The sequence below is a fragment of the Elgaria multicarinata genome, chromosome 11, assembly GCF_023053635.1.
Source record: "Elgaria multicarinata webbii isolate HBS135686 ecotype San Diego chromosome 11, rElgMul1.1.pri, whole genome shotgun sequence".
In the NCBI taxonomy this organism is placed as follows: Eukaryota; Metazoa; Chordata; class Lepidosauria; order Squamata; family Anguidae; genus Elgaria; species Elgaria multicarinata.
In genome coordinates, this window is record NC_086181.1 from 25,480,681 (window position 1) to 25,495,438 (window position 14,758).

Below are 14,758 nucleotides of genomic sequence, written 5' to 3' on the forward strand. Positions count from 1 at the left end.
CTAGAGTGACCAGATTTAAAAGGAGGCAGGACACCTGCAGCTTTAACTGGTGTAATGAAGAGGAAATTTCACCAGGTTCTCCATATATACAAATAACACCTGCTGAAATTCCCTTTTCAATACAACTGTTAAAGATACAGGAGCCCTGTCCTCCTTTTAATATGTTCACCCTAGTTCATATCACTGCTCTTCTTCTAATGTGATATATGTCATCATTTCCCAGCAATGGGAAAAGCGGCCAGTCTTTATGGAAAAGAATAAATGGCTAAAAATGTGAAACCAGAAATGGTGATGTTCAAAAATCGGTGGGAAAACACTTTCAGCCTCACAGAACATTCTGTGTTCTGTGGAGAACACAGAACATCCTGTGGAGCACAGAAACTTGAAAGGGAGATTAGAGCCAAAGAGGCTCAAAAGGTTCAATTCTATTGCCAGTGGCTTGAATTGGGATAAAGGATTTTTCTCACATTACATGTGTAAATTGTTTTATTGAGTGCCAGGCTGCTGCTTAGTGAATGGCTACTGTCAATACTGAATTTAATTTCTTTCCGATCTCACTGTTTACACATCTCCCTAATTCTCTACGTATGCACTGTATATATAACTGACATTCTCAACACTTCATGATCATAGTCCATGAAAGTTTATGCCAGAATAATTGTGTTAGTCTTTCAGATGCCACAAGACTGTTTGTTGTTCTTGCTGCAATAGGCTAATATGGCTATCCCCAACCCCCGGAAAGAGCTTTAATTAGTTGGCTTGTCTTCTATATACGTTCTTGAAATGTCTCTCATATAAGAGATAGAAACTATTCTAATAAAAAATTCCAACAATAAATAGAAAAAAAAGGAGATAAAAGCCAGGCTGTTTGGTAAAATGAATGCTGAAGCTTCCTGGAGCGGGGTGGGGGTGGTACCGAACAACTTCAGAGTCAGAGAGGAAGTTGATGATCCCTTTGTGTTCCTTAACTTGGATGTTAGGAAAAGATTTTCTCACTGTGTCCATTGGTTATATGAGAATCAGCATGCACACTGAGATCATCAAAATGGTGGCAGCAAGGGAGCAGGCATGGCCAGCCAAGTGAAGCCGAGGCTGCTTTTGGCATTTGGTGTCCTGTCAGCATTCCCATGATTCATGGACACTTGGATCTTTGATAAATTGGATATCTGGGATACAGCTGTGGATCCAGCTTTCGTAGTATGTGAGTCGGCTATAGACTCCAGGCCGGTTCTCAATGGCACATCCTTCACCCCAGCTGACGATGCCAGCCAAGACCCATGAACGTCCAACCAGACACACCATGGGACCTCCAGAATCGCCCTGTGAGAATCGAGGAGACAGAAATGAGCAATGGAGGAAATGCACGGTGGGGTTGACATCACAAGTGGGATGTGCGGATTTTGTAAGATCTGGGGGGGATCTACACTACTGCTTTAAAGCACTTTAAAGCGCTTTGTAACAGTTTTGACAACTGTTGGGGCCCGGGACACACTGCATATACAGGTTTCAAAACGTTTTCAAAGTGCTTTAAAGCGCTTAAAAAGCAATAGTGTAGATCCCCCCCCCTGTTCCATTTGCATTTCGTTGACTGTCAAGTGCTTTTCGTTCCGTCATCTGCTCCCTGATGGCATTGGGTCTTTTCCAATTTTCTGAATTTGTGCAAATTTGAACTTGTGCAAATTCACAACCCACCAATCCACCCCAATGCTTTAGCCCATGGAGAAATGTGCATTTTCGGATGGTGGTTTTCTCTCACTCTTCCATTTTACATATGTTTCTACTATAACATTTGAGTAAAAATTGAGAGCCAGTGTGGTATAGTAGCTAGAGTGTTGGGAGATCTGGCTTCAATTCTCCACTCAGCCATGGAATCCCACTGGGTCACTTTGGGCCAGTCACAGACTCTCAGCCCAACCTACCTCACAGGGTTGTTGTGGTTGTGAGGATAAATAGAGAGGAGCAGGAAGATCATGTATGCTGCCTTGGGATACTTGGAGGAAAAAAAAGGCAGGGATATAAATGTAATATTTTTTAAAAAAAATCCAGAAAGTAAACACAAACCACACACAAAACTAGTCCACATAATCTATGCAATTTGGAAAAAGCCAATTCACTGTGGAATCCACTGGTCAATTTTAAGAAAAATGAACTCATACACTTCCATGATGGATTTCTCTGACATCGCTAAACAAATCAGGTGATCTATTTTCTTCAAGAGCAGGTGTAGTTTATCAGAGAGAAAGCTGGAAACTCAACATTGTGTGCTGAATGGTGAATCCAAGTATTAATTCTGACTCATCGGATGGCCTCAGCTTGTATGAAAGATGGGCATAGCATCCCATTTAGAATGATATTGTCGCTTTTAAATGCAGATGGACTGATGAGAACTTTTCCTGCTTTGTGGACCAGAATAGACACTATATCTGATTAAAGCAGGCTTTCTCAACCTGGTGCCCACAAGATGTCTTGGACTATGAGCTTTATCACACCAGCGTTATACTGTGCAATCACTGAGAATTGTGTGCAAAGGACTCTGAAGTTTTCCAGTTTATAATCTGCTTTTATTGTGAAGTACTCCCATGCATCCTGCTTTAACTGTGCTATAAAGAGAAAAGACCCACCCTATTTTGATACTAGTTTTCAAGCAAATCATTTTTTGTTTTCCGAGCAGCCACTGGGGCGCAGGAGCAGGATTTGATATGTTTAAAGAAAAATTAAACAAATACTTACATCTGCGTAATCTTTAAAGATAAAGACATCAAAATTGGCACAGTAATAGATATTAAGGAGAGCTTTAAGCATACCACATTTGAATCGGATTGGGTCATCCGTTGATTTTTTACTATTTTTTTACATTTTCCCCCTTAAACCCTTTGCAAAGGATCTTAGGAGCGCTGTCGCCTGGGGTGTGATTTAGCAACAACAACAACAACAATGCTGACAGCTTAACGCTGTAGGGGATAATATAGGGAAGCAAGTATGTGGGATGAAGCTCTATGACTCCCACCATCCCTAGCCAATATCACTAAAGGGTATGATGGGAGTTACAGTCCAACTCATTTGGAGGGCATCTGGTTGGAGAAAGCTGGATTAGAGTGAAGAAAAGGGATGTTAAGAGTGAGCATTCTTGGGCCTCATCTACACTAAGCAGGATATTGCACTATGAAAGCAGTATATAAAAGGCAGGAGCCACACCAAGCAGGATATAGCAGTATGAAACCAGTATATGGTATGTGTCAATGGGCTCCAACAGTTGTCAGTGCACTTCAATATTGCTATAAAGCAGCAGTGTGGCTTCAGCCTTTTAGTGGTAAAGCAGCAGTTTCTGCAGCTGAAACTCTCCCCATGGCTTGAGTTCGATCCCAGCGGAAGCTGGGTCTCAGGCAGCTGGCTCAGGTCGACTCAGCCTTCCATCCTCCCGAGGTCGGTAAAATGAGTACCCAGTTAGCTGGGGGAAAGGTAATAACGGCTGGGGAAGGCAACGGCAAACCACCCCGCTATAAGGCCTGCTAAGAAAACGTCAGCGAAAGCTGGCGTCCCTCCAAGAGTCAGTAATGACTCAGTGCTTGCACGAGAGGTTCCTTTCCTTTCCCTTTTATAGTGCAATCATAGAATCATAGAATCAAAGAAAAGTAGAGTTGGAAGGGGCCTATAAGGCCATAGAGTCCAACCCCCTGCTCAATGCAGGAATCCACCCTAAAGCATGCCTGACAGATGGTTGGTGTAGATGAAGCCTTGGTTTCAAGTAGGGATGGAGGAGCCTGTCAATTTTGGTTTCTCCTGCATTCATTTTTTTTTAAAAAAATCTTAGCTTCTTTCCAGCCCAAACATGATGAATTTTGCTATATTCTTATTTAAAAAACAAAACAAAACTGAAATGAAATCCTGACCCATCTGCACTGGACAAATAACAATGTATAGAGCTATTACCATGGGGAGGACCATTTTTTACCCCCTGCCAATTAGCAGTTTAAGATGAGGAGCCTGTCAGAAAAAAAGAGGTGGTGGCACTGATCCAGCACTAACAGGTTTAAATACATGGGGATTCAAATGCAGACACTCAAAGCCCTGGGGAAGGATGGATAAATCTTCAGTTTAGCTGTCCCCTACATTTGCTTTCTTTTTTGGGACAAAGAGCTTCACCCCATGTACTTATTTCCCTCAAATTATCCCCATAGCATAAAGCTGTCTTTGTTAGTTAGTTAAATCACACCCCAGGCGGTGGTGCTCCTATGATCCTTTGCATACCAGGAAAAGGGTTTAAGGGGGGAAATGTAAAAAAATCATTAAAAAAAATCAACAGATGACCCAATCTGGTTCAAATTTGGTATGCTGAAAGCCCTCCTTAATATCTATTACTGTGCCGATTTTGATGTCTTTATCTTTAAAACTTACGCAGATGTAAGCATTTGTTTGACCTGAAGTTTAAAAATCATCCTTCTGCGCCCCCAGTGGCCACTCAGAGAAGGACAAGGAAGTATGTTAAAATTAGCCTTGGGATTGTGGGGGAGTAAGAAGAGTCGCTCTTGCCGCGATTCTATTTTTGGCACTTCTTTTAGGGAAGCAGCACAATCACAGCAGGATGCATGGGAGTACTTCACAATAAAAGCAGATTATAAAGTCGAAAATGTCTGAGTCCTTTGCATGTAATTCACAGTGAATGCACAGTATAACGCGGGTGTGATGAAGCTCAAAATATCTAGAATGGTTTCCATTCCATTACTGAGAAAATGTGCAAATGTTGATAAATTCTTTTTTTAAAAAAAGTGGTGGTGGTGTGTGTGTGTGTGGGGAGAACTGTAACAAAATGCTCAATATCCTTACTTTCAAATCTAGTTCTTGCGAGAATGTGCTTCCCCAGCTTCTCAACCTATTCTTGGGCTTTGAAGGCAGAAAGGCACTTTTTTCACAAATTTCTTTCTTCTTACATGTTTGGTAGACAGAGACAGAAACACTGCTAGAGGGTTCTCCTTCTGGCTCAGCTCCTTCTCGTTCTCTTGAACGGTATTTGCCACTGCTTGCCCAAAGTGGGAGTGAGCTGTTTCTGTCAGAAGCCAACTCATGACACGCTGCCGTTGAGGAAGGATGTACATGGAATTACATGCACTTATTACCAGATCCAGGTTTTTGACGCCCCCTCGGGCAAGGCGGCCTCCTCCTTCTCATCACCATTGTCTCCAGCTGCTGTTGTTCCTCCTCCTCCCCTTTCTCCTCATTGCCAACACTTGCTTGCTTGACAAGCAAAGAGACAACCAGCAAGTAGGCCGTGGCATCTGCTGCTCCACCTTCTCACCACCGTTGTTATCTGAGCCAGAGCAAGAGGCAGGTAAACAAGCCTCTTGAGGACGAGGAGCAGCTCCAGGGGGCTCTTGTCAGCCGTTCCCTGCTGTGGGGCAAGCACTCAGCTGGTGCCCAACCATGCCTGCCCTTTGATGCTGGCCCTGAACGCACTCTCACCTTGCAGGCATCCTTCCTGCCCTCTGCGTAGCCAGCACAGACCATATCGTCCTTGATCGCCTGTGGGTCCAATCCATCACCCATGTTGGTGCGGTAGAGCTTACTGCATGTCTTTGTGTCAATGATGGGCACCTTCACCTTCTGGAGGGTTTGTGGGGAGGGAAGGTTGACTGCAATGACAACAAACCACTGAAGCACTTCTTTCCAAAACCCAACCTCTAGGGTCGTAGCTAGACCTAAGGTTTATCCCAGGATGGTTCTGGGGTCAAACCTGTTCATCTCAGGCCATTGCTAGATGAGGGTTTAGCCCAGGCTGAAACCTGGGCTCACCCCTGTGCGTGCAGATGACACACAGGGGATCCCAGGGTCAGGCTGGGCTAAACCCTCCCTTGACCTGGGATAACCGGATCCACTTTTGGCCTGGTTTTTCCATAGCCCTGGGCTGAGCCCAGGGCTGCGGAAAGTCTAGCACTTTCCGCAGCTTTTCCAGGCTATGTGGCTTATGCACAAGTAGCTGGGAGAAGCCGAGCACTGTGCCCATTGGGCCGGGGGTGAGGGAATCGCGGAGGGGGGAGAGAGATGGGGACCAGGGGGGCGAGTGGACGGGCGAGTGAGCGGGGGGAGCGGATGGGTGAGTAAGTGGGCGAGCAAGTGGGCGAGCAGGGGGCAAGCGAGCGGGTGAGCGGGGGGGAGCAGACTGGCGAGCAGGGGGCATTAGACATTGGGGGGAAATCGGTGGCAGGGGGGAGCGGGAAACCGTTTATTTTTTTAAAAAAAAAGCCTTACCTTCTCGTTGGTGGGCTCCTGCACACATGGCCCTTTAATTTTTTAAAAAATGGCCGACGTGATGGGGCTTTCCTTTACCCCGTCGCGTGTTACGTCTAGCTAGGGGCGACGGCCTGCAATAGCTGCAGCGTGGCCTTGCCCCTACTCTAGGTCTAGCAAGGCCCTAAGTGCCACACAGGGCATCCAGCGCTCAGGCAGGGATGAACCCGGGATGATCCTGGGATAAACCTTAGGTCTAGCTACGGCCTAGGTCTCCAGTCTTACACAGGTTGCCCATTCCATTAAGCCCCTCCCATCCCCATCATTTCCCCAGAACAACACATATTTCGCCCAGTCTTTTCACTTCATCGCCTTTCCTTGTTTTTGGACTCCCTTTTACTGTAAACACTTCACTTGGACCAGATCCACCCCAAGCAGGATATAACACTTTGGAAGTGGTTTGAAAACAGTATATGGAATGTGTTCTTGGCCACAACAGTTGTCAATACCGTTATAAATCATTATAAAGCAGTAGTGTAGATCCTGGCTTGGTCATTAGTTTCTTCATAGGGCGGTTCATCTTTCCTTCCTGGCCCCAGAATTCATTTCCAAGTCACAGAATAAGGGCACAATGCTATGCATGTTTAGACAGAAAACAATCCTACAATTTTTCTGTCTAAACATGCATAGAATTGTGCCTTAAGACAATCAGGCATGCTTGAACTTCAGCACCTCCCATATCTGGAAGGAAATGTTCATGGCATCCCTGTCATGATGGGGGCAGGACAGGGAGACTCCGAGGTGGAGAAGTGGCCCAACCCAAGGTCCCAGTGGGTGTTCTTTTGTTTTATTTTGGAGGTGGATATTCCCCCCCTTCCCACCATTTTACATCTCCAGGGCTTGCATACATCCACCACCACCACCACTGGTTTGGGGAATGTTTCACCTGGAATGAGAGGGGATTGGATCTCCTGGATCCAAGGCCTCCCTCAATCCACACCAACCATGAACACCTTTTGCTGTCATCACTGACTGAACAGCCATGGCAGAACGGCAAAGGCAGTGGGACTTTCCATGCCAGCAACATGGAAGTTTGTGAGGGCAAACCTCCTTCTCTGCGCTCAAGTCTCCTTGTGTGTGGGAGAACAGGGAAATCCTCTACCCTATGACCCCTGGGATAGAATCGTGTCAGTTTTAAGCACCTAGTATAGGTTACATTTCTTTCTTTGCTTTTAATATCTTGTGAAATAATATGGGCTAGATCCAGACATGCTTAGAACAGACCCGCTGACATAAATGGGACTTAAATTAGTCATGATTAACTTAGGGTTGTTAGTCACACTTAGAACAGAACTATCAAAATGGATGGGACTTACATTAGTCATGACAAACCTAAGGCCCATTTATTTTAATAAGTCTACTCTAAGGAAGACTATCATTGGATACAACCCTTAATTTCCATTCATTTAAGTGGGTCTACTCATTCTAAGTTTGGATCCAACCCCCTCCCTCCCCAGTCACAAACAGACAGGCCTATGATACCACACAAAAGGCTTTCTCCACCCCATAATCCTTCATATCTGACTGTCTCTGACAGATATTTCCTACCACCTTACACTTGCCTCTCTCTCTCTCTCTCTCTCAAAATCTGTCTGAATTCCTGAGGTGCTCAACTTCTTTCAGCCCAAAAGTTATATTGTAGTGCAGGATGGGACCAGACAAAAGGAGTGCGGTAAAAATACCTAAATAAATAAATAAATAGCAGCCCATTTTGGCTTAAAGCTCTTTGGCTTAAGAAGGGCATTTCAACGATTTTTGTAATGGTGAAAAGCTGCAGAAAGGCAGGGAAACTATCACATTTATTTATTTACCAGATTTATATACCATTCCGCATATAGACAGATTCTGTAGCGGTGAGCAACAAAAGATAAGAAAGAAGAGAAAGGGAAGAGAAAAGAATAAACCCCTGTGTTAATTTTTTTTTTTTTTAAAGGAACAAACAAAAGAAACAATAAAACCATGGCTGGTCAGCCAAGGAAGGCATCCTGAAATTAAGATAGTTTCAGGAGGTGCCTGATTGATGATGATATCTTGTTTTTAATTGTTCTTAATTGTATTTTAATGTATTTGCTTATTGTTCTTTTAATTTGTGATGGTAAGCCACCTCAAGTGCCATTTTTGGTAGACACAGGGTACAAAATGAATAAATGAATGAATGAATAAATAAATAAATGCAGAAAGAAAGAAAGAAAGAAAGAAAGAAAGAAAGAAAGAGAAAGAAGATAAGCCCAGGGGAAGGAGGAGCTCTGGGGAATCTTAAAGGGCCAAATTGGGACTGGATTTGGCCCTAGATCTGAGGTTCTGGATCGATGCTCTAGTCCCCTCCCTGCCCCACATACCTGAATGATGCAAGTTCCCCCAGCCAGTGACCCAGCACACCTTCCCCGGTGGGAACTTCACAGAGGCATCAGGCAGACAAATGGGCAGGATCAGGTCAGAATAATGGACCCTCCTGGACAGCTGCACCAGAGCAATGTCCCCACTGCTGGTCTGGCCCTCATAGGTGGGGTTGACAATGACCTTCTTAACTCCCAGGCAACATGCCAGTGGGCCAGGATTGGACAGCTGGGTGACCCCCAGGAGGACCTGGTACTGGGAGAGATCCATGAACCTGAAAACATAAGAGAAAGAATGAAGCAGGGTGGAGAAGTGGTATTTTTGGGGAGGGGGTAGCAGTGGAGACATATTTATCTTGGTTGTGCTTTTATATTGTATTTTATATTATGGTTTTATACTGTTGTTTTATACTTGAATTGTCTTAATTTTGTAAACCGCTCAGAGAGCTTCGGCTATTGGGAAGTATAGAAATGCAATAAATAAATAAATAAATAAATATTAGATTAATTTTAAGGAAAAAGTTCCTGATGATAAGATCTGTACCACATTGGCACAGTCTACCTATGGAGGTTGTGGGTTCTCCATCTCTGAAGCTTTTTAAGAAGAGGCTGGACAGCCACCTCTCATGAATGGTTTAATTGGTTTTTCTGCACAGTGCAGAGGGTTGGACTAGAATATGATCCAACTCCACAATTGTATGATTCTATGACCCAAGTGTCTTTCTTGAAAGAGCCTGAGCTGTCTAGCTATTCAACCACTAAAAGAAATAGTACATATGGACACAGGGAGCTGCCTCATGTCGGATCAGATTTAAAGTTCCACTTATGGAATCTATTTTCATTTGTTGAGCTGCACGGCTAGCTTTGTGTTCTTCTTGTTGCTGTTGTTTTTTCCTAGTTAGTAGGGAAATCTTCAACATTACTGCCTATTAAAGAAATGATGTGTTTGAATAAATGGTGTGAAGAATGCAATGGACTCTGTGTGTGTGTGTGTGTGTGTGTGTGTGTTTTATACTTCTTGTACATTTTTAATTTGTTTTGGTGTTTTGACATTTTGTAACCTGCTCTAAGCTCCCACACACACTTTTTAGATGGAGTATAAATCTCAAAGTAAAGAAAATAGCTAAATGCATGCAAATGTATTTACTTTTGAACTGACAGTGATAAATCACAGCTGCAAATCATGCATCAATTTCATGAAATGGGCTTTTTCACACACACACAAATCAAGATCAGTATCTATTCAAGAAATGATAGGCATAAATATCATTGCATGTGTGTGCGTACTCCTATGGGTTTTGCTGGCGGTGGTGGGGACGAAGGAATGTTTTTTGTATGTTTTCAATTTCTTTTATTGCATTTTCAATTTTATAAGCTGCCTTGGTCATGGTGTGTGTGTTTGAAGGATGGCAGTGGAAAAATCTAAACAAATAAATACTGTGCTTAATAATCATTAGATCAATGTGTGCAAAATAACTGACTTATCTGATGGTGATAAATGATGGCAGTAAGTCATATCTCAGTGTTATAAAATGCATTTCACATGCCTTTTTTAAAATGGTATTCAAACGTTGAGCCAATGGATGGTGGGTATCAATGATGCTCCTTGCCTGAGATGATGATGATGACGCCTAACATTATTGTAGAATGGGGGACCAGTATTAGATACTCTCTCTATATATAACTCTGTTAGGAGTTATATGTGACATATAGAAAGATAGCAGCAAAGGAATATACTTGACCAGGGGATATATATTAAACTGTTTCTTTATGTTGAGATTGAAGAAAGTAGTAACAAATACATCAACAAATAATGAGAGACTACAAAACACAATCTTCCTTAATACAGACAACGTGGGTGGGAGGGGATTTTCTGCTCTGTTCCATTGCAGTTGAGAAAGGCAGTTAATTTCTCTTCTGTGTGGTTGGTTCGTGTTGTCTGTATTAAGGTAAGGACAGACTGTGTTTTGTAGTCTCTCATGATTTGTTGTTACTACTTTCTTCAAGCTCAACATGAAGAAACAGTTTAAAATATATCCTCTGGTCAAGTATATTCTGTCTCTGCTATCTTTCTTTGTTGTTTATTCATTCAGTCGCTTCCGACTCTTCGTGACTTCATGGACCAGCCCACGCCAGAGCTTTCTGTCGGCTGTCACCACCCCTAGCTCCCCCAAAGTCAAGTCTGTCACCTCCAGAATATCATCCATCCGTCTTGCCCTTGGTCAGCCCCTCTTCCTTTTGCCTTCCACTTTCCCTAGCATCAGCCTCTTCTCCAGGGTATCCTGTATTCTCATTGTGTGGCCAAAGTACTTCAGTTGCTTTCTATATGTCACATATAACTCCTAACAGAGTTATATATAGAGAGAGTTTCTAATAACCAGGACAGTGAGGTCTGGAGGCATCAGGCGCCCAGGTTTCCCATCCCACCCTCTGTACTCACTGATAGAAGCAGTGTGCTGCAGTTATCACCCAGTCCTCTGAGATGAGAGACCCTCCACACACATGCCTTTGGTTCAGCTGCAAGCTGATCTGCCAAGGGAATTCTCCAGGCTCTGCATCTTTTCCCTTCACAATTCGGTTGAGGCTGACAGGGGGCTGTCCACAGACTGCAAAAAAGAGCAGAGGTTCATTCCGACTGAATCAGGGTTTCAAGATGGGGAGTGCTGAGGCCTTATGGATTCCAACAACAATATTAAGAAGGTCATGTCTTAAACCAAAGTCAATACACAAAACAAAACAGGCTTAAGAAAATTAGTGCAATACAAGGTCTAAAAAGAGCTACCACTATGCACACTGAGAGCTTTGTCACACCACCGTTATACTGTGCAATCACTGTGAATTGCATGCAAAGGACTCAGAAGTTTTCCACCTTATAATCTGTTTTCATTGTGAAGTACTCCCATGCATCCTGCTTTAATTGTGCATCAAAGCCAAAAAATTCGCCCTATTTAGCCCCTGCTTTCTGAGCGTATCTTCCGAGCCGCTGCTGGGGCACAGGAGCAGGATTTTAAAGAAATGCTTTCATCTGTGTAAGCTTTACAGATAAAGACACCAAGATTGGCACATTAATAGATATTAGGGAGAGCTTTAAGCATACCAAATTTGAATTGAATTGGGTGATCTGTTGATTTTTAATGTTTTTTTTTTTTTACATTTCCCCCCTTAAACTGGTATGCAAAGGATCGCTGCCTCCCGGTAGCAAAAACAGCAACAACGGCAAAAGCTTAGTGCTACGGGGATAATCCGAAGGAAGCAGGTAGGTGGGATGAAGCTTTGAGATAAAATTTAACGAAAGACCTGATCCATACTGTTAAACATAAAAAGTAATAATAAACACTTAATTAAAAAATTAAATGATTTAACACATAGCATAAAATTATACCAAAATAAAACTAAGAAGCTCTATCATGTTTTTCTACTGATCACATAGAAGGCTACACACATCCACCTGTCCCATACATGTTTTGACCACAAGGGTCTTCATCAGTGGGATAAGAAATTATTCAATGTTATTGCCCCAAACATAGAAAATTTAATTGTTCCATTCAGACCAAACGTTAAGTCTTGTACAGCTTATCTGTGTCGGTCAGTTTATGGCTGCATCTGGAGAGGAAGGGAGACTTGGCATTCCCTCCTATCTCATAGCTGCTAAGGTGTAGATGAAGCATCCATAAACCAAGTCTAAAGTCGGGGCAGGCTTTCAGTAAAGTGCTGCATGCAAAGAAACAAGAATATAGTGGAGATCGGTTTGGCTAAACCTACTTATTGCCTTGATGCTTCAGTTGTTATTTTTTAATAGCACATTGATGCTATCATGCCACTCACACAGTGATCATCACTGTCCCTAAAGAGATGAAGGCAAGCTTAGAGCCATGACTCAAGCAGAGATGCAGAAAGCAAACTCTTTTGCAGGCAGGGAAATTCTGTGTCAAGAATGATTGAGTACTCCAATGCAGAAACCAGGAATCATTACTCACTCCCAGCATAAAGGTTGTTTTGAAGGAGTCCGTGAAAGAAGGTCATGCGTTATTTCATTTGTTTATTGGCACAGACTTGTGTGCCTCAACACACAGTTTGAGAATTACCAGGTGGAATCGGAATCGGGCCCCAATGAGAACTGTCAGCCAAAGTTGGAGTGGTGGGGATGTACTGCAAAAGAGGGGCTGAAATGGCCTTCCCACTTTCCCACTTCTAGTTTGGGGAAAGTTCAAAGGCAGTGGAACAAACCTCACTGCCACTGTCTCAGCTCCCCACTGTGGAGACTGCCATTTTTTGAGTTCACCAGGATGCTCTGGAATGATGCCACATTATAAAGTAGCACAGTTCTGAAGCATTTTGTGGGGTTCAAAATGGTGGCAACTGGTAGAAAGAAGCCCTGAGAAGCCCTGGTGAGTTCTTCCCATCAAAAACTCACCTTGCAATTGCTGGAATGCACTATTACGGCCTGCAAAAGGGGGCGCAAAATTGGCAGGGCCATTTTGGTCCAATAATAAAAAGAGAAAGAGACATTTGAAATGGAGCAAAATATCTTGCAGAAAAAGAAAAAAGAACATGGGGAAGAAGTATATTCACCTAATATGACAATCAGATGATAGCCCTAGACGGAAGAAAAGTAAGCTAGGTTTGCATGAAACATACACTCACCTCTTGTTGCCTGGTTCTCTTGCACACCTGAAATAGATGACAAAAATAAGAAGATACCCAGAAAGCCAATGTGTTTCACTGGGGAGTCTACACCAGCCGTTTATTGCAGGATTGTATCACAAGCATCACTAATGGGCCACATGACATTCACATACTCCCATGGAGATTGCGGCTCCACTTCTCAGTTTTCCTGGAATATCTCTGACTGCTTTTGTCATGGTTTTTCTGGCTCTCTTGCACCCTTTTCCAAGAATGTTTGTAGTGTGCCCCCCCCCCATGAGGTCATTGCTGTTCGCCATGAGTTCCTGGCACAGCAAACAGCCAATCAGCTGTGAGGGGTGTGTGCATGGGTATTGGCGTGTTTCACTGCCAAGATTGTGGGTTTTTTAAACAAACGTAACTCTGCACAGGAGCGGATATGTGATGCTGTGTAACTGCGCTGGTGCTCATCTGTTAGCAATATTTTTTTTAAAAAATCCAGCACCCTATAGCCATCTCCCTAGCCCCGCTCACTTCTACTGATACACATGTGGAACTGCCATAATGGGGCACACATGCTCCCACAACGACACTCCTGTCATTGCAGGAAACTTCGCTCAGGTGTGCCCCATGAGTGCTGATCGCGGAAGTGGGAAAACTCACAATCAGCCCTCTTCCATTGTGAAGGGCTATAGGTGTAGATTCTTCCATTCAGCCACATTGCACCTTCAAGTGGCAGCTTTTTTTATTATTTATCCCAGAGTAATGCTTTTGTATTAGGAAGCATCCTTGGAAAAGGCAAGAAGCTTCCCTGCCCCCAAGACATCCCAACACATCACAGGAAGCTATGGACAATCCTATGGACCATCAGGAGATCACCGACAGTCCCCCACTTACCTGAATGCTTCAAATAAAGGCTCTCTGGGAATGTCTTTGATCTCTAAAAGGAAATAGCCAGATTTTTTGTCAATCCCCCCAAAAGGAGTAAACATGTACATGTATCAAACTTGCAGATGGATCAAATTTTTACAGGAGGAGGATGTCTTAATAAAACTGAGTGTCAGGCAGACATCAACAAATACAGATTTGACCAGAATCAAATTGATGAACTCCTTTAGTTGAATCCTAGGGCAAGTTTCCTCCTGTCATATAGATATTCCAGACTCCTGGGAGGAATTGGAAGATCTCTTCTTCTTTGACACTCAGAAATGTCAGCTCAGACATATATCTTGCTTGGTGTTTAATTGGGAGCAGGGCAGCAATTATCCAGGATTAAGGAGCAGGAAGCAGGGCAGATGTTGTGTAGACCATGTCTGGTTCTAGCAGCGCCTGAGGTGGGGCAGCTAAACCGAACACAAGCCTAATCCATCTCTTCATCCCAACAACCCACATAAATCCATGCCTTCCTGTCGCCAGTTGCAATTTGAAAATAAAAGACTGGTATTCCCCACAATTTCCCGCTGTCTGGGTCATCAACTCCTCCTTGCCCATCAGATGAGCCTGCCATTCTGTCCTGT

The 14,758-nt window shown here is 43.4% G+C and overlaps 1 protein-coding gene across 1 annotated transcript; it reads right to left on the bottom strand.

Moving 5' to 3' along the window:
* Window positions 1-1,095: 1,095 nt before the first annotated feature.
* On the bottom strand, window positions 1,096-13,962 carry PRSS27 (serine protease 27). Its single transcript, XM_063136805.1, has 6 exons — window positions 13,905-13,962; window positions 13,263-13,289; window positions 11,059-11,224; window positions 8,622-8,893; window positions 5,458-5,627; window positions 1,096-1,320 (listed from the first exon to the last, which is right to left on the bottom strand). The coding sequence occupies exons 1-6, from the start codon at window positions 13,960-13,962 to the stop codon at window positions 1,117-1,119; spliced, it is 897 nt and encodes a 298-aa protein (XP_062992875.1). The 3' UTR covers window positions 1,096-1,116.
* Window positions 13,963-14,758: the final 796 nt, after the last annotated feature.

Coding starts and splice junctions, on each gene's coding strand:
- PRSS27 (XM_063136805.1), bottom strand. CDS start 13,962: ATGTGGCTGAATGGAAGAATCTACACCTATAGCCCTTCACAATGGAAG. Junction 8,894..11,058: donor GCAGCACACTGCTTCTATCA/GTGAGTACAGAG, acceptor TTATGTTTTCAG/GTTCATGGATCTCTCCCAGT. Junction 5,628..8,621: donor GGGGAACTTGCATCATTCAG/GTATGTGGGGCA, acceptor TTGTCATTGCAG/TCAACCTTCCCTCCCCACAA.